General features: G+C 37.3%; 2 protein-coding genes across 2 annotated transcripts in view; one reads left to right on the forward strand and one right to left on the reverse strand.

Moving 5' to 3' along the window:
* Nucleotides 1-233, reverse strand: part of LOC140158686 (calcium/calmodulin-dependent protein kinase type II delta chain-like) — a 127,553-nt gene extending 127,320 nt beyond the window's left edge. The window contains exon 1 of the mRNA XM_072181869.1: nt 134-233. Coding sequence (XP_072037970.1) covers nt 134-213 — 80 coding nt within the window. The 5' untranslated portion in view covers nt 214-233. The remainder of the gene's footprint in view (nt 1-133) is intronic.
* Nucleotides 234-8,762: 8,529 nt separating this feature from the next.
* The window catches only part of LOC140158687 (wings apart-like protein homolog), a 78,564-nt gene continuing 66,223 nt past the window's right edge, over nt 8,763-21,103 (forward strand). Inside the window, exons 1-2 of the mRNA XM_072181870.1 lie at nt 8,763-8,862; nt 19,101-20,341. Of these exons, the coding sequence (XP_072037971.1) occupies nt 19,241-20,341 (1,101 nt within the window). The 5' untranslated portion in view covers nt 8,763-8,862; nt 19,101-19,240. The remainder of the gene's footprint in view (nt 8,863-19,100; nt 20,342-21,103) is intronic.

The following is a 21,103-nucleotide window of genomic DNA, read 5'->3' on the forward strand; positions in this document are numbered from 1 at the left end:
AAACAAGAACATCAGCCATGTAAAAATGCCTAATTATACAACCAAATCAAGATGAAATATCACAAAATTTCTGGATAATATGCTTCACTGTTTCAACTTTCAGATTATAGCATTAAAATGGCACAGTACTCACTTTCCTAGTTCTTCTTTTAGCTCATATTCATCCGTGAATCTTGTCGACGAGGTTTGAGCCGCCATGTTGAAAATGAGCATTGGAAAATACTTGTTTATGATTGACGTATTCGCCAAGCAGGTGGGCGTGGTTCGCGATAACAGGGTTAAAATAAACAGCAAAATAACACAAAATATAAAGCAATATCATTCAAAATTCCAAAATCAGATGCTATAGGGCAATTATATGAATCAATTGAACATTTAGAATAAAGATTTATCCTTTAAATTCATTTTAATTGATTGTTTGATTGGTTAGTTGAACGATTGATTGATTGATTGATTGATTGATTGATCAATTGATCGATTGATCGATTGATCGATCGATCGATCGATTGATCGATTGATTGATTGATTGATTGATTGATTGATTGATTGATTGATTGATTGATTGATTGATTGATTGATTGATTGATTGATTGGTTGGTTGATATATTGATTGCTTAATTGATTGATGTTGATTGATTGATTGATGTTGATTGATTGATTGATTGATTGATTGATTGATTGATTGATTGATTGATTGATTCATTCATTCATTCATTCATTCTTCATTCGTTCATTCATTCATCCATCGATTCATTCATTTATTCGTTATTCATTACTATAATTAATTATAAGATGGGACATACCGTACAAAATAACTGTGTTGCAAGAAAGTCGTACAAGAAGATGTAGGCCTATATAAAGCCAAACCTAAATGATTTTAGTCAAATTTTATATTATGAAATAGGCCTGTTATTATAGCAGCATGTTATCCCAGCAAACACAAAACGTTTTGGATATCATTCGCAAAAGGTTGCGCAAAAAAGTTGTCAGAAAAAATGTCGGATTATATAAAGGACATATATTAGGGTATAAAACATTCAAAAACATTTGTTGATTTTATCTACTGCAAACATTCAAACATCATGTTATTTAAGTGTTGACAAAATATTTAGCAAAAAAAGTTTGTAAAAAATATTTTACAATAACATTAAGGGGCTAGGGGTGGGGTATGAACGTTTGGACAGTATTTATTGTGGGACATTAGAGCACATCAGACATATCGAATTGCATTTTGAATACGAAGAATGTCCTTCTGATATCAAACAATTTTGATTTTTTTTTTAATTCGCAATGTGATACACATTTTATGGCAAATCATTAAAATTGGATATTTTTGATATTTAACAGTACTCGAAGTAAATTTTATAAATCTGATGATTTATACTTGAAGTGTATGTAGGTGGGATGAAAAGCCGACGATCAATGGAAAATTTTGACCTTTCGTATTGAAGATATGGATTTTTTTTTCCAAAACACCAATAAAAATTAGGTTTTTTGGGGAAAAAATCCATAGGGCCTATCTTTAATATGAAAGGCCAAAATTTTCAATTGATCGTCGGCTTTTCCTCCCAGCTACATACACTTTAAGAATATATCATCAGATTTATAAAATTTATTTCGAGGACTGTTATATCAAAAATGTGACAAATATCAAATTTTAATAATTTGTCATAAAATTTGTATTATATCGTGAATTTCAAAAAATGAAAATTATTTGATATCAGAAAGACGGCTGCGTATTCAGAATGCAATTCGATATGTCTGATGTGCTCTCATGTCCCACAAAAAAATACTGTCGAAACGCTTATAACGCTCATTCCAGATCCCTTAACTAACATTTTGAAAATATTGTTGTAGTGTGTTTGTATACAAAAGATTTTAAAACGTTTCCATGATCTTTATAGGCCTATAACATGACATTTAATGTTATTAAACGTTTTTATCTAAACCAAAATCCAAAGTATAACATGTTTAAAACCAGTGGCGGCGCTACGCCCTCTCCCCCAGTTTGCCCCCCCCCCCCCCCGGCTTTGGAGGCAAAACCTCCAAAATAACGTAAATTTCCACTTCTTGCGACAATTTTGTCGATCCGCCCCCCCGAAATTCACTTTGCCCCCCGAAAAAAATATTCCTGGTGCCGCCAGTGTTTATAAAAACTTTTAAAAACATTTTTGTGTTTACTTTCCTGCATGATCATCTGATGTGCTCAATATCTCAGGTCCAACAAAAATACTGTCTCGGTTGAGCCCATATTACGGTAGGCCCCTATTGGTCGAACTATGAGTTTTAATATTGGACAAGACGTAGTCGAGTCATTGCGAGACCACTAAATATTGGGTGTAATGCATCCAATTTTATCATTATTATGTTTTGAGTCCAATTTTTTCACATTATACTTAAAACATAATAATGGGCAAAGGGGGTGACCGAGCCCGTAAGGGGCTGTGCAATAATTATGAGCCCTGGTGGGAGGGTAACATTGGGGGGAGCAAGAAATTTTTGGCGAGCCAAAAGGGGTGGCAAGCAATTTTGGCCAGCCGAGAGGGGGGGGGCAAGCAATTTTGGCCAGCCGAGAGGGGGGCAAGAAATTGGCCAGCCGAGAGGGGGGGCAAGCAATTTTGGCAGGCCGTTCGGAAATTTTACCCCCCCCCCGGACTCATAATTATTGCACAGCCCCTAACATGTCGAAGGCGGCATGGTTTTTGGTTCTTGATCTCGTGATGGTTTTCAGGAATTGACGATGACCATGATGAGTAGCGGGAGGTGTTTTTTGTGTGTATGTGGGTGGATGTTTTTGTGTTGTTATTGGTGTTTTTTGTTTTGGGGTTTTTTTTGTGTTTTTTTTGTTTTTATTTCTTTTTTAATTTTTTAATTTTTTATTATTTTTTTTTGGTTCTATTGTTGTTGCTTTTTCAAAGCAAAATGAGCAATATAGCTAGCTGCAGTTGTATACTCCTTTTTCGACCGCACTAGTCTTCCCCTTTAGAACACGATGTACCCGTACTTTCGTATGAGGGGTAGAAATGGACAAAAACCTCTGTAGAAATGATTCATGTCAGTTGCTTTTTATAATACAAATACTTGAGAAATCCATAATAATTAATTTTATGCGCGGCATTTAATTCTTAAAAACTATTAAACGGGGGGGGGGTATGTTGCATTATGTCTGTCATTTCATTTAGAGGTATAGCTTATGACAAGAAATGATGGCGCTCTTATTTAAAGTAGAAGTTTCCCTGGAAGTGCCAGAGCCTGTTCCAGACCCTAGATTGTAGAAGTTCAGAACCGGCAGGTATGTAGAAGCTCTCATCAGCATATGCACGCATCATATTCCAGCATATATTTTATTATATTTCCTTAGTGCCTGATTTCAAGGATTCAAATTCTTAAACTAATATCGCAAAACAAAGACATGATGTAACATGACATGCAAACAAACAAACAAACCTCACGAATATTATTTTTCATTCCACCAGTGGCAAAGCATGGGTCATCATCATATTGGGGAGGGGGGCACCGACCATGATTGGGGGAACCGGGTCGGGCACAAGCCGCTTTTCGGCAATTTTCCGGGATTTAAAAAAATTTCATGCAGATCGATTGGGGCACGCTGAAAAGGGGGTCTTAATATCCGTATAGACGCGTCACCTCCAAAGTGGGACTCCCCCCCTCCCGGCAAAGCCAAAATGGAATAAATTCTAGTTTTAGCATTTGCCATGAAAAATATTGGTCTCAAAACTAATAGCACCCCCATGATGTAAAAGATAATAATAATCAGTTTATATTCTTGACATTTTGGAGGCGCTGTTATATAATTTAAAACAGAGCTAAACAGTATACGGCTTTATTGCTGGATTTTGATAATAAATAACATTGAGATATTTGATTTCATTTTAAATGAAGATTGAAGAACAATTCGAGACAATTTCCTCCCATTTGTGAACTTGGGGTCACGGGCACGGCATCTGTGATTGGCTTTTGTCAAAACCCCGAATGTTCCCTTCATCCAATCAGAAAATTGTTAGTATCGAACGAAAGCTAACACTTCAGATTGTTGGAAGTGTCGAAATTCTAGAATTCCGACGGGTGTTGGAATTCTGGAATTACGACAGCTGTCAAAAAGTTGGAATTATTTTGCAACGTCGGTTTTTTTTTCATTACGTCAACAGGATGCAATTCATTCAAAAGCCTTAAATTTAAATGTTTAAAGCGAATGTGGTTAATCTGTGAAATGACCTATTCACACACAATTTTTGACAAGATGTATAGGTTTTAAAAGTCAAAAACCCGATTGATCATACAATAATTTGCAAATTTCATGTCATTAAAGGAGTATTTCGCGATCTTAGCATCTTCTCATGACATACCTAAAAAAGCGGTACATGCAGGTAATACCGGACCGCAGGTAATACCGGACCCCTGTTATATTTTTTGGCAAAAACCGGCTTAAAGAAGGTAGGCTCTTAAAGTTTGTGTGTTAAGTATTCAGAGACATCATTTGTGTGTCTAGAAATGTATCATTGGAGACTATGCAGCAAACTGTTTGAAATTAATGCCAACAAGAATTTGTCTTTAAAAAAGACAAGTTCACGGATTAGGTGTATGTACTTTGAGCTACTTTGGTATAACATTCAATATTCATATAAATCATATCTAACCTACTCTGCACTTATTCAACAATAAATAAGTGATATGAGGCTTAATAATGATACCTACGTCTTGACTCTGGAAAACAATATTTTTTAAAAACCTCATTTTGCATTTAGTTTTTTAAGCCACCTCGGGAGCCACCTACAGGATCTCGTTTTGCATTTAGGTTTTTATTGCGTTGCAAAGTAGCAAAACTTTCTTTATATATGGACCAATTCGTGCTTGGAAAAGGCTATCCCCTCTTACAACCTATCGACAGGTCTGATTTCTATAATGAGGTGTCACCGGGTTTGCAAAAGATAATAATACCAAATCTAAACACCATGAAATTTACCGCATCACGACCAAGCTCACATTGGGCGCCCATTCCTTTTTAAAGGAATTTTTATTAAGTCACCTACTAGGAAACAAATTTGGCTATAACTATGAAGAAAATTGTATATTATCACTAAAGTAAACAAATTACACAGCTTGCTCTTGCTAGCTTTTGTCAGGGTCAGGGATATTTGTCTCTTTATAGTCCTGCTTTAATATGAACACCAATATTATACAGGTTTATACACATGGGTTATTACAAGAGTCAATAAACATTCAATTAACTATAGATAATGGACTTAGTTTTGTGTAATGTAGTAATTTTCTGAAGTAAATCGTCTGCTGCACAGTTATCTATACATAATGATATGTTTACTTTGGCCATGACCTGTCTAGTTTTGATTAACCAATCAGTTATGTGTATTGTCAGCATGTGATGGCTATAAGCCAATTGCAAACATGTTTCTAAAAAAGGCTAACAAATTCCTACACTGGATAGACTCTTTTCAGGGTTAGGGCTAATTAGTAAGTTGTCATGTGCGGCAAGATTAGATAAAGGTATGCATGCAAACTAGGGTATGAGATATTAGTAATTATTTCCTAGACTCTTAACCACCGGGCTGGTGGGCTACAATACCTATTCATGACACAGGATATGTAAGGGATAAACTGTGCATATGAGATGTGGGGGAAAGTGGCATCATTTCACTGCCGTGAAAAAATAGTGAAATCGTCCAAAAAATGATGTAATTTATTTGGCCTGATAATAAAATCAATAATGTCGCATTTTATGATTGTATATCCAAATACTCTGGTACTGAGGGTGCATTTGTCAATATTTATGATCGTTCGTTAGGGGATGGGTTAAGCTTATCAGGAGGTATACAATTCGTCCGAGGAGTAGCACTTTCCTGTTATCAATGATTATTTCAAACAGAATGACACCGAAAGGGTGCTGGTAATACCGGACACACGGCTAATTGTGTGCATTGTCAATGCGAAAACCAATACAATTAAGAAATTGGTATTTTCTTGTTAATTTAGCATTTTACATTAAAAAAACATGTAACATAACTATTTTTAGCACAAACGAATGATTTTCTGAAAAAAAAATCACCATAGAGATTACACATGGGTCGGTATAGGCCTACCTGCACATGCAGGTAATATCGGACACTTGGCGATGACATCATTTTGACGTCATAGTGTCCAAACAAACGTAAAAACAAGATAAGATTGCATGTTTTATTAATCTTATAGGACAGCGTGTTAATAACAATAACTTTTTGGCTCATCTTCTTTTGTTTTTATGCAAATTAGGTAAATGTCCTTAGTGGTCCGGTATATTACCTGCACGTACCCCCATTCCCAAAATTGTCTTATATGGAAAAGTAGTCTCCTTTGCTCAAATAAAAGGGGTCCCACAGTAAAGCAATGGGAGAAAATTGTCTTTTTTCACTTTCAACTTCAATTATTATAAAGGGAAAGTCTCTTATTGTTTGGCTCACTCTTAATTGTCTCATGTATATATTAAACTTTACTTTCCCCGATTTTCAAGGAAATCGGATGAAAGACCTCGTCGTACAGGAGCACTTTAAACACCGCAAGGTATTCCCAAAATCTCACTCGATTTACGCGAAATACACTGACATGCATCCCGTGTCATTAAAGAAGTTTGTTATAGACGGCCCTCACTTGATAATAGAAAGTCCGATTGACTTGGCTTAAACGGTATTTCCTAGAAATACTTTGCCAGATTCTACTCTCTAAAAAGGAATCCGATTGGTTACAAAATGACGTCGTACCGTAGGAAAAACCATACCCTCTTCCGTACCAGAGGATGATTTAAGCACTTCCCAGCAAGTCTTGCGGTTAGCACAGCTGTGTGAGTGAACATGACACCACTGCCCGCCCACTGCATACACACGTGCATGGTTAAATTTGAATTTGGACAGATATATTTACAATAAAAACCCTTCAAAAGGTTGGTCGATTTCACATTTTATGATATCTACAAAAGGTGTGAATTATCCTTCATGCATACATCACTTTAGATCTGAAATCGACCAAGTAATAATGACACACGGGCAATTCTAAAACAACATCTTTTGCACAGAGTTCAATGGGATTTGAAAAGTGAAGTGGCAGTTGAAACTCTAGTGATAACACTTTTACAGTGCATGATGGGGCTTCCTTAAATCATCCTCTGCTTCCGTACAGCCCTGCTTAGTGTATCGTGTGGTAATGTATGCATTGTGCATTGACCTTCAACGCCTCTGTACACACAGCGTGCACACACTGGAGTCGAGTATAATTTATTTAAAGAGACTTTCATAGGAAAACTTTTCCATATTCCGATATTGCGTTTGCGAGTAGGGGAGAGCGGGGAGTGTTCAGCCCTATATTTTTCTGACCAGTCTAGCGATGTCAATTTTAAGGTTAGGGATGACCTGATTAGCCCAAAATGAGCCCTATGTCTTATAGATGGCCACAATCCCAGAACTATTATAGGCCTTACAATAGCAACAGGATAGAACAAACAAAAAAGTTTTGCAAAGTGGCGAACTTGCCCCATATTGGGGCAGGTTCGCCCATATGGTGGGGTAAGTTCACCCTAATCACAAAAAAGTTTTAAACATTGCAAAACATATTAAGGGATCTAAAATGAGCGTTTATTGCGTTTCGACAGTATTTTTTGTGGGACATGAGAGCACCTCAGACCTATCGAATTGCATTCTGATTACGAAGCATGTCTTTCTGATATCAAATAATTTTCATTTTTTGAAAATCATAATATAATACAAATTTTATGACAAATTATAAAAATTTGATATTTTTCAATTTTTGATATATAACAGTCCTCGAAGTAAATTATATAAATCTAATGATATATTCTTAAAGTGTATGTAGCAGGAGGAAAAGCCGACGGTCAATTGAAAATTTTGACCTTTCATATTGAAGATATGGATTTTTTCCCAAAAAGACCTAATTTTTTTGGTGTTTTGGGAAAAAAATCCATATCTTCACTACGAAAGGTCACAATTTTCAATTGATCGTCGGCTTTTTTTATCCCACCTACATACACTTTAAGTATAAATCATCAGATTTATAAAGTTTACTTCAAGTACTGTTAAATATCAAAAATATCAATTTTAATGATTTGCCATAAAATGTGTATTACATTGCGAATTTCAAAAATCAAAATTATTTGATATCAGAATGACATTCTTCGTATTCAGAATGCAATTCGATATGTCTGATGTGCTCTAATGTCCCAAAATAAATACTGTCCAAACGTTCATACCCCATTTATCAAGAGTAGCCTATACAGGGCATTCTGGGGAGTCACTAAATTTGTTGCCAGGGGTCGGGTCAGGGGTCCAAAGTGAGCCTAAACGTATCATGTTTACAACTTCAGGGAGATTATGGATTAGGACATAAACGGTGGTGTGAGTAATACTGATACCACAATAAAACACATGCTTTTCAGTAGTTTTACCTTGTTTCGTATAAAAATAAACAGGCCTAGGCCTTTTGGTGAAACATTTCTAATTTTTTTCACGACGCATGATCTGCATGATTGGCAGCCTAATAGCCTACAAAAGTAAAGGCAAACGTGAGAAATGGGTAAGTGTAATAGATGGAACACCCCGATCGAGAGGGTGGGTAAATCGTCAGGTCATGTGGTTCTTGAAGGTAAAACAGTATGTCCAACCCTGCCTGCTTAAAAAAAAAAAATTTATAGCGCCATCTAGAATCGGTGGGATATGTGGGATTGCGCATGCGTTCCATAACATTCAAAATGGCGAGTAGTTCATGCGATCGGTAGTTCGCTTTGTGCAGAAGAAGAAGTATTTCGCCCAATTGTCTGAATTAATTTGATATTTTAATTAGTTGGTGAGTAGTGTGTGATCTGGTCATCTTTGGGTCAATGTGTCTAAGTAGACATCGGGTGGCATGCTCGTTGAATAGACAACTTTCAATTCAAAACAATAGGTCATGTAATGATGATGTACAATGATGTACGCAGCCTTGTCTCGCATTCGTAGACTAGACGTAGTCGACGTAGGCCTAGGATTACGAATTTCGAAGTACGATCATGCGATACACCTTTTTTAACGGGTTTATTAAACTTTATGTCAACTGGCTCTACCACTAGTCCTGCCAGCAAGACTTCAGTCTTTATCATAAACATAATGACATCTACGGACCTGAAGTCTTGCAGCGGTACATAGGGATGCACTGCTGTACGTTTTTAAAAGAAATCCAAACTTCAAGCATCAAGAAATATACCTTGTATTTGTCAGTTTTACCTCAGAGATGCTGTAGACCCTCTCTACACAGTGTAGAAACATCACAAGTAGAATGCTGCTCAATATTATAAATCCAAATCATGAAAATCAAGACATTTTGCAGAGCAATATTTTGACCACTTTTAGGCTAGCTAGTAAATTACTCCCATGAAGATTGCAGGTTTTTCCAACTCAGGGAATTTTGAACCTACCCAAAAGATGAGATCAATGTAGATCAATTACCTCAACTTTGTGAGTATAGACTTACTCGAGAACTCTAGCCAAGAATTTGCTCACCGATAGCTTCACATTATAGGCCTAGGCTAGAGACCTTTGCATTCAAAATCTAGTCGGATCCGCTGAAGCATGACACCATGTAAAGCAATGGAAGGTCAGAAGTAAACACAGCCGATCACGACAGGCGATTGCATCAAAAATGTTGCTAAAATTACACTTCAGCAAAATTTTAGACGGTCCAAAATACGCATAAATCTTGCTCAAAAGATACAGTTGACTCATCGAAAAACTTTCATTCAAATTTCAACATTCACACAATAAATAACCTCCGGTGTTAAAAATTGCACCGCTGTCCGACCAAAAAACCATCGAATGCGTAGCTATCGTGTGCAAATTCGAAGCTAGAGTTCTCGAGCAAGTATAGACTAGTACAGTGGGATTAAAATCATCCAGGCACGCCCAAACCCTGGTACAATGGGATTAAAATCATCAGTGCATGCCCAAACTGTCCTTGAGAGAGTTCCTCAGCTACATCCTTAGAGCCCAAAATGAGCCCACATATTGTGATGTTTCTTGTGGAAAAGATAGCAATAGAGTGCACTGTAACAGTGTAACTCTAGGTATGCCGAGTTACAGTTACTGGAACTAGCTCTACCACCTGCTTGAGTGCAAAAGAACAAGTTGAAGTCCAATATTATGTGGTAATGTCATCTATGTATGTATCTAGGCATTGAATGAGCATGCAATGATACATGCCATCATTCACTCGGTCGGACATCCGGGAACATTGTCCCCTTCGTCCCCTTTGCACAAGCGCGCGCATAGCAACCAGCTCGAGAAAGGGGAACTGCACATGCGCACACTGGTTTTACAAGGCTATTTCCCCTTTGTGACGTCAGCCCGACCAAGAGAATGATTGAGGCATTGACATTGTCATTTGTCAAATGGATTTTGATTTTGCTTGCAGCAAGTTGTTGATCAATAAGTCGGCGATCTTTTCTTTTACACCACCCAAGCTATATTAGGTTAAAATTACGAATTTATGAACTTTCGCAGCAAAAGGTTAAACATGTACATACATATATGTTCTTAGCTACAAACGTCAAACGTAAAAACCTTTTAGGCCAAGCCTCATGGGCCAAGGAAAGTCAATTTTGAGTTTCCCGTCACCCACCCTCACTTCATTTTCTGACTCTCACTTGAATTCATTATTGGGATTTTCCAAACAATATCGATAAAAACTGGTTATATTTGCCAAAAAAATTATGAATATCCCTTTACATTTTGTGGGAAAAATCAAAATCAAAACATGCATGTTGCTGTCAACCTTGCAGACTCTTTTTACTTTTGAATTTCATTTGGGCTAAACATCCATCTTCAAGTACGGTAAGTGAGCGGCAAATAACAACACATTTAACATGCGTGTTGGTTATATAATGAAAGGTAGAAAAATAATGAATTATTATAATGAAAAAGTTACCTCACTTGTTTTTAGAAATTATGTGACGGGAATCTCAAAATTGACTGTTAGGGGCCTGAATATTTCGTCAAACAAGCTTTATTTTGTTCCAAAATCCATGTTTTTATTGCAACATTTGACGTAAAAGAGCTGAATACAAAACCGGTGCTGCAAACCCTAAAACTTTCGCATAGCAAGCGCTTGAAGTTGATGTACGCTTGTTTTGACGGTGATTTACGCTCACGTATCAAGCATTTTCAAGCGCGTTTGACAGTATTTTACTGCATGACGCAATTTTGCATTTATTCAAGATGGCCGATTTCTCGAAAAACACGATGTATTTTTCTTTTAAAAAATACCTCATTTCACAAATTCTTTGCCACTTTTCACTCATCTGATCATCTTTTTTATGTGACGTAAGTGATGCTGATTGTATGAATGAAGGTATGATTCTTGCTTTTCCGATCATTTTTAAATTGTTTTTTGAGACAAAAACTTTTTAGCAGAATAGCCTTTTTCAAAAAGTTGTTTTAACCTTGTTTTTTTACCCCATAATTTCCCTCATTTATCGCAGCCCTGCCCTTCTTCCAATACATTAAACCTTGATTTCAAAGTGCTTGGCAACTGTTTAACCTTGATGTAAAAGTAAACCTTGAATGCAAAAGTAATAATTTAGTCCCTATAATAGCGCGGGTGGTCTAAAGGAAAAGATCGCCAATAAGTCTATGGACGCATTCCACAGGTCAGAATTTCGGCGAGAATCTGAGAATTGATTCGCGCAAAGATTCTTGTAAACAGATTTGTGTGAGTCAAAGTTGATTCTTGCAAACTTAAATAGTTTGCACACACAAGTTAAATTAAATTGCAAGAATAGAGGCCGTCAGGCTCAGCGTGACGTCATATGCCGCCATCTTGTGGGTACACGCTGCGATGGTCGTTCGATCCCCATGCGTGAACAGCAAAATCACTGTGTCGAACTGTCGATGCGCGATAACAGCTGCATAGCAAGCTGCGCCCTTGCCGTAGTGTCCGACGCATGCACACACGTATCATTTGTACCCACAAGATGGCGAAAGGCTGACGGCCTCTATCAAATGATTGGCGATCTTTTCTTTTTATTTAGACCACCCTCACTATAGGGCCTTGATTATTACTTTTCAGTCTTTTGCATCAAGGTTAAACAGTTTTAAAGTCCAGGTTTAAAGTCCGATTCTTGCTCCACATCGCAGTACGATGCGATGCTTTTAAAACCTCACAGTATCGCGCAATGAAATTAAAATGTACATTTCAATTTCATTGCGCGATGCTGTGATGTTTTAAAAGCATGTGGGGTCTGCATCTCCTTTTATGGTCAGTTTGCCGACCTTGATTTTCCAGCAACCAATCACAAGCGTGCACGGCTGCGATATCGCAACGCGATGTTATAAAGTTGAACAAAATCCAACTCCATCGCGGACCAAAATTTCCACCGCGCAATGAGAATTTTTATCGCAGAGCTCGTAAAAACCTGGCTTAGATTTCAGTTTTATAGCATCGCATCGCGCTGCGATGTGGAGTAAGAACCAGACTTAATGTATTGGAAGGAGAGCAGGGCTTCTATATATGAGGCAGATTATGGGGTAAAAAACAAGCTTTTTGAAAACAAGTGAAAATGTCTATTCTGCTAGGAAGTTTATGTCTCGAAAACAATTTTTAAAAATGATCGGAAAAGCAAGAAACATACCTTCATCAAATCAGCATCACTTCCGTCACATAATAAGATGATCAGATGAGTGGAAAGTTGATCGAGAAATCTATCTACTATCCACGACGACACGATAGTTACTGTGTGGATAGAAGATAGATGGTGCTAGTATAACACGTTCAGTCATTTTTATAGCGTTGTCAGTTTTAAAACGCATTAAAACAATTTTTTAGATTGTCCAATTTGGCTACAATTTAGCTTGGCTAACATTTATGTATCTTAGCTGAAATGTTTGCTTACGAGGGGGTATCAAAAGTTTTAGAAATTGCCCAGAAGTGAAAGAGCTATATCAATGAAATTTTGTCAGTGCAATCACTGGTCCTTATGTACACTATGGTGCAAAAATGGTCTCATAAGTATGTTTACTTTTTTTACAGGAGCTAGATGCCACTACCTGCCTATGTAACCGCATAACCAGCAAAATGGAGAAAATTGAGGCATGCAGCATGATTAAGTTCCATTTTAAGGGTAGCAGTGCCCAGAAAATCTGTGATGAAATAAAAATTCCTTTTCCAAAAAGCAACAATGACTTATCACAATCACCACCGAAGATAACTTTCATTTCATCATCAATTTTCTAGGCACTGCAACCCTTCAAAAGCAAGATCTTAATAATGCTGCTTACCTCAATTTTCTCAATCTTGCAGTTTATGCGCAGTAACTGGGGCAGCGGGTTATTGGCATCTAGTGCCACCTGTTAAAAAAAGTAAACATACCTATGAGACCATTTTTGGACCATAATGTACATAAGGACCAGTGATTGCACTGACAAAATTTCATTGATATAGCTCTTTCACTTCTGGGCATTTCTAAAACTTTTGATATCCCTCGCACTTTTAACCGGAAACACAGGTGCTGAAGTACAATTCTGACCATATTATGAGTCCGTTTAATTCTGCAACCTTGCTTGATCAAAGTTGTTTTGACGAATGACCATCGCCGCTCATTACATATCAATGGGAAAATCCAGTGCTGGGCAAATCAATCGATCTCCCGATTGGCAAATGTTGACTTGTCATTGCAATGCAAACTGATGGTGAAATCCTTCCGGTGTCGTATTTTCTTGAACATGTGAGTGAGCCCAGCACTACATTTGTTGATCACCTATTACATTGGCGACATTGATTTGATGAAGGAATATAACACATGTGTCACTAATATGTCAAGAACAATATCCTCATATTTTTGAGGCAATAACTAACTTGAAGAAGAAGTTTTTATTCATATGCATGACATTGGGCCCCAGTGTTCGAAATAAGCACTTATCCTCTTGTCCTCTTGTCCAAAAATCACTGGGGACAGCCATATTGAGCTATGTACTTATCCCCTGGACAACCACTATATTTTACCTCTAAAAGTATGACACATTTTGGGGACAACCAAAATGTAGTGAGGACAAGCAGAATTTATGCTTTAGTTATCCTCGGGATAACCTCCATATTTTCCTTATTTCGGACACTGTTGGGCCCTGTATGGCAACTGTGTAGATGTGCCAAACAAGGTACGTGACATGAGTACAAATACTTGCACCTTCTAACTTTTGTATCACAAGCTATTGGTTGTTAATACTAAAGTTAGAACTTTCGAACAAGTGGATTTTGTGAAAGGAGGGATTTAAAAAAATAAAAATACATTGTGTTTTTCAAGAATTAAGCCATCTAATCTTGAATAAATGCAAAATTGCGTCATGCAGTAAAATACTATCAAAGACGCTTGAAAATGCTTGATATGCGACCCAGGCCTAGAAATCTGTGGCAGTGCGGGCGAATTCATTTGGATTCTAGCAAGAGAATTTTGCGAGAATCCTTGATTTGCGCAAATCTACATCTCGCTCCCGCTGCACAGTGATTGAAAAAAATACTGCCTCATACAGTCTGATTTAGTCATCCAAGATGGCGACAGGCGACTCTGGCAAACAAAAGATTGGCCCGTTTTTTGGTTTTAAAATGCCCTCTCAAATCAGTATTATTGTACAAATTATTAATGATTAACCATAATTCACCATTTTGGGGGTTTCGCCCGGTTAATGTTTTACAAGAATATTTACGTGAATCGATTCGTGGATTCGCGTTGGATTTCTGAGTCAAGCGACCTTAAATCTAAAATCACCATCAAAATGAGCGTACATCAAGCGCTCGTGCTACGCGAATGTTTTGGAGTTTGCATCACCTGTTTTGTATTCAGCTCTTTTACGTCAAATATTGCGATAAAAACATGGATTTTGGAACAACATAAAGCTTGTTCAACGAAATAAATTAAGGTATGTTTGTGTACCTAAGAACATGTTTAACCTTGATGGGAAAGTTTAATTTGATAAATTCATAAAAACCTTATTAGTTCGGGTGGTCTAAAAGGAAAGATCGCCAAATGATTCCCGCAAATTTATTTTGCAAGAAGTCAAGATTGATTCTTGCACTGTGAAACGAAATTCTGACCCTGCTATCCACATTCCACAATCCAGTAACATCACAAAGAATTGTTTTAAGGGGGTACTACACCCCTGTCTAATTTTATGCCTATTTTTGCATTTTTCTCAAAAATTATAGCGCATTGGTACCGGGTAACAAGTAAGATATGTATATTATAGGGGCAAGGACTACAACTCCTGCACTGGAAATTTTAATTCAACACAGACAACAGTTATGGAGTTACAGTCAAAAATGAGGGAAAACCAATATTTGATCAATAAATCAATAACTACTTGCCTTGAGTTGCTGAATTTTCAGTGCAGCAGTTGTAGTCCTTGCCCCTATAATATACATATCTTACTTGTCACCAACGCGCTATAATTTTTGAGAAAAATGCAAAAATAGGCACAAAATTGGCCAGGGGTGTAGTACCCCCTTAATACGTTTGAAAATTGACAACAATTGAATGACTAAAGTACCGGTACTATAGAAAAATTATTTAATTCATGTACATCTTGGAGCATTCAACTACGCTTGTTACTCCACTACTAATCATGCTAACACTAGAGTGTACAACGCTACTCTACACGTCCATATTAGTGAGGTTATCTGCGTATGTAAAGAGAATGTTCCACAATGCACATGAATTGAATAATTTTCTGTTTAAGTAGTTTATAGTTCTACAAAGTAACTATCGAAGATAGATTGATAGATTTCTCGATCAAGCAAGTAGCAGTATGTGCAGTGTCAGTGTTGCTTTGCTTGAAGTCTAGCCACAAAGTATTGATCAAGAAATCTATCTGCTATTCATGATGACACAATAACTTGAATAAGAGCATGGAACTATACCACTTCCATGACTTCAGTCACTCAATCATCACCAAACACATTAAAAACAGTTCTTTGTGATGTTTAATATTATTGGTACCAAAGTTTATTTTGATGACAATGATTATGGCAAATCATTAAAATTGATATTTTTTGATATTTAACAGTACTCGAAGTAAACTTTATAAATCGGATGATTTATACTTAGCGATGTATGTAGGTGGGATGAAAAGCCCGACGATCAATTGAAAATTTTGACCTTTCGTATTGAAGATGTGTATTTTTTTCCCAAAAAAAAAAAAAAAATTAGATCTTTTTGGGAAAAAATCCATATCTTCAATATGAAAGGTCAAAATTTTCAATTGATCGTCGGCTTTTCCTCCCAGCTACATACACTTTAAGAATATATCATTAGATTTATAAAATTTACTCGAGGACTGTTATATATCAAAATTTGAAAAATATCAAATTTTTATAATTTGTCATAAAATTTGTATTATATCGTAATTTTCAAAAAATGAAAATTATTTGATATCAGAAAGACATGCTTCGTATTCAGAATGCAATTCGATACGTCTGAGGTGCTATCATGTTCCATAAAAAATACTGTCGAAACGCTCAAAACGCTCATTTCAGATCCCTTAAGCATATTCAAGTAAAATGAAAATTGAAGGATTCACTGATCATGTTCCTGGTGATTACAAAAATGGCAAATTTCTTTTCATTTTAAAAGTAAAAACAAACTCAGTGTTACTCGAATGATCAAATCTTTTCTCAATCTGTTGCAAAATATCTGGAATGATGGTCTTGTATACAAGCATTACCCCTGTTTTAACATGGTCTTACATCAACAAGGGATTCCATTTGGATTTGCATGAAAAGATAGTCCTATCACATAATTAGTCAACAAACAAGATTAATTGGCGGTTGTGTAAGCTTCTCATCACACCACAAGCCCATTCCTTGTATTCTTTTCTTCATTTAGCGGTATTTTCCACGGTGATATTTTACGCACATCATCAGTGATAGCATATGGTCATCATCAATTTTCTCCATTATGGTGCACATTTTAGGTTCACTTGGCTTAGTCCACATTGCGAACAGCGTATACTATTTTGCTGTATTTCTTAATTGATTCAATGAAGCAGCTGATTATGAAAACAAATATAAAAGTCACATGTGTAAACTTTCACCCATTCATAGATTACTCGGTCAATCATGCAACTGTGGCACCCGAAGGGTAGGGGGTTCAAAACCGCATCCGAGAAAAAAGTTTTCTCTTCTTCTTTCTTTCTTTCCTCCTTCTTTCCTTCCCTTCGCCAAAAAGCAACCTGGATGTTAGGGCTAATAACACCTTAATTTTCCTCCTATATGTTTACCTTAACCCTAACCGTACCAAACATCAAAAAACCTCAATTCAGAAAGCGTAGGCACAAGCAGGTATCCCACGTGATGCTATTTGCGTCATCATGCAAACAGTCATATGGCGAGGGAAAGCTTGGCCGGGCAAGCTACTCCCCCGTGGCAAGGTAGGCCAGTGCACGGGCGTGGCACTCAAAGGGTCTGGGGTTCAAAACCTCACCCGATAACAAAAATTTTCTCTTCTTCTTTCTTTCCTCCTTCTTTCCTTCCCCCTCGCCAAAAAGCAACCAGGACATATTCACTGTTGGTTGGGAATCGGACATGACAACAACTAAAATATTTTCTTTAAATTTAAGTTTACTGCATTAAAATGTTATGGTTTAAATACATTAAAATGATGCACCGCTTGGATAATATTCACAGAAAACAAGTGCTGGAAATTCAGGATTATTGCTCCAAAATCATAGCTATGCTAGCCTATGTACATTTCGGTAGAACGCCGCAGAGGCCACGGCTGGCAGAATTCTCAGCCAGACTTCCAGCAAAATCGATGTGCGTCCAAACATCAAAAATAAAATATGAGAAAATTTGCTCATTTGATTGATTGCTATCTGAATTGAATCTCTACACACGCTGGATCCAACTCATTACCCCATTGACCTTAACTCAGGTGTGATGAACAGGGCAGTAAAGACACAAGTATGCAACTGGAACAGCAATATTTACTGCCTCTTATGGCAAGAAACATTAACCACAAAAGCTTGGTTGAAAAATAAATACTTAGCACGGCCACCAGGTGAATGTGTTATTTTTGAGAACAAATTTCGCACACCAGTTTTGGCAAATTTTGGCCCATTTTTTTTCTAAGTTGGAATTTGCAGTTTGAATAGTTTTTCCCTTTTTTTTCTCACACTTTTTTACCCTGGCGCAGTGCATTGGTTAAAATTTTCCAACACTTGATCCACACTTACTAACTTACCAGACTTGCGTAATTCAGAAATTGAGTTATTGAAAAATTAATGGATATCTTGGGGAAAATCTTAAAATTTCGGTCTGATCTAAAATTTGCGGTTATATCCAAAATTAGTAAAGCAGCATTTTTTACGCGTCATGAATTCTCCCAGTGCTTACTTGCAGACCTTTATTTCTGAAAAATGCAGGAGCTTTGTTACTAACTCTCCTGATTTTTGTGAGGAGCTTAATAAGGAGCTCATATTTTTTAAACCTGTCATAAAACACAGGATTTCAAATATTAAGGGGTTCTACAAATCACACTCCTATAATGCTGTAAAAGGAGAGCTGTAGGAGCTCTGGAGTAATTGGGCTCCTTAAAACCGAAGGCCCGACTTGTCAACCAGGACTTGTGTGTTTATTAGATGTAACCACTGACATTGTGACCAAAACCTTTGGTCTTCAGCTTTTCAAAGTAAATCATTATCTGCCGATATGTAGAAGCGGAAAGTTGATAATTAATATTATATTCTGATATATGTACAATTGGGAAGTTGTTAGCATCTGCCGACGTGTAGTTCAGAAAGTTGTTATTGTGTGGTTATTCCATCGGCATGTACTCTCCTATGCTACAATAGAAAGACTGTTGTGATAGTGTGTGCTGACATTGAGATGAAAATGCGGTTTGTTTCCCCATTATTTAAATTAGTGCAACAAACTCCATGCCATTAAATTTATAATATAATATGGTACTTCAGAAACCAAAGGATGGAGATCCTTGTATGCTATGCCAAGCCTTGTCAGTAACAATACTTAAATATTTATCTGTTCAATGTTTCTTATTCCCATTACAGATCATCAAGATCACTGATAATTCTACGTACCATTTCAATCTCATCTATATCGGAGACAAGATATTGTGTTCATGGATATTTTTGAAGTGCTGGCAGTTTGATGAATCCTCAGGTGATTCATATGCAAACTTTACCGGAACATGTCACGTTATACTGCGAAAACATACGGGAAAAAAGGTGGGCCTGATCCTAAATCCAGCCGTCAATTTGATGAACTGCTAATTGATACTAGAACCACCCGACGTGGGACCATCAGGTTATCGCCTTCCCCAAGTCCAAAAAAACATTCACCAACCAAACAGCCAACAAAGGCACCATCATCACCCAGAACGACTAGACGCACTGCATCAGAGATGTCGGTTGAAGGATTCGACAGCCCCAAACGTCGGAGGATCGCAAGTGGGAATGATGATCCTTTCAATTTCAGTAGTGATGATGAAACGGCAAGGTCACCGACACGCCGATCCTCCACTACCAGAAGTATCCCTAACAATGAGACAGAACAGCTTCATCTAGTTATTCCCTCGTCACCAAATGCAGATGGAACTAAGCGTCAGACGAGGGGAAGTATTGCTATATGGGAGCAAGAGAACAAGATTCAGACAAGATCATCAGGCAGTCCATTGTCTCCTGGTGGACTCCCATCAAGTACCTCCCCAAAGAAGCAGCCTGCTGCACCTAATGTCAAGCAGTCTAAGAGGTCATTATTTAATAGTGCAGATTCTGAATTTGAAAATTCCGCACAAATTAATTCATCTGGTAAGGATAGTGAACTAAGAGTACAAAGAACTTCTAGATATGATATTGGCAAAAGGTCAGGAAATCAAAATGCTACTAAAGTATCAGAAAGGAAGTCGGCCCCATCTTCTGCAGATTCGTCACCGCCTAGTTCACCCCCTGGATCTCCTACGACACGCAGTAGGGCTTCAAGAACAAATAATGTTCAACCTAACAAGACGCACAACAATTCGGAAAATAGCAGACAACACAATGTAGTGAACTCTTCATCAGCAGCCAAGGCATCAACGTTGCAAACAAGTGTTGCTAAACTAGCATTAGGGACTAAGACGTCTAACCAACCAGCACCAGCTAAACCAGAAAGTCTCTCCAAAGATGAATTTGATTTTACCGATAGTGAGGATGAAGATGAAGCTTCACCGGGTAAAGATGAAGAGAAGAACGCAGATGAGGGACAAGGAGCTAATGCTGTACCCAAGAGAATATTTAATAGTCCAAAGAAGGTGAGTTGTAAATCTGTTGTCTATTCTTTGGATCACCTCAAGTTTGGTAGTGACATCAGTGCTTTTTCACAGTTGTGCTGGAAGTGGTGCTGAACACTGAACAGCCCTTGACAGTGTGTGTAATGTATAATCTGCATGATTAACTCTCAGCGCACGATTTGATACTGCAACCAGCGAAATATGCAAAACTTGAGGTGAACCAATGTCTATATGGTTATGTAAATAAATTATGCTTGATGATAGTGGCATAGATTTCTTTTTTTTGACGGGGTATGGAGGATGGCATAAAATCGATCGGGATAATCCATCAAGCAGAGTGAATGGAAAGTCTTTTGCTGCCTATACCGGAACAAATGCACATTTGAAAATTTGCCAATTTGAAGCAAAAGCAGTCATAAGATATAACCGCATGTTAAAATGTGCAATTTTAAAAGCTAAATTGGTCAAGCAACACACATTTGATATAACATTGGGGAATGATTGCATGACCCATCCCCTTTGTCAAGCATTTGGGACCCCCCCCCCCCCATATGCTTGGTGAACCCCCATATGCTTGTTGTACATTGTTGTTTCAGAGAGATTTGTCTTTGAGAATTTTGTTTTTCCTTCATATTTTGTATGATACATGTTTGTTGTTGTTTTGTTACTCATTTTGTAGCCTGTTCCAATTAGCCAGTCCTAAAAAAATGATTATTTCCTGGCAAGATAGATTGAATTTCCTGCCAACAAAGTAGTATTTCCCAATATTGCTTATGTATTTCT

Source organism: Amphiura filiformis, chromosome 8 (genome assembly GCF_039555335.1).
Source record: "Amphiura filiformis chromosome 8, Afil_fr2py, whole genome shotgun sequence".
NCBI classification, from domain to species: Eukaryota; Metazoa; Echinodermata; class Ophiuroidea; order Amphilepidida; family Amphiuridae; genus Amphiura; species Amphiura filiformis.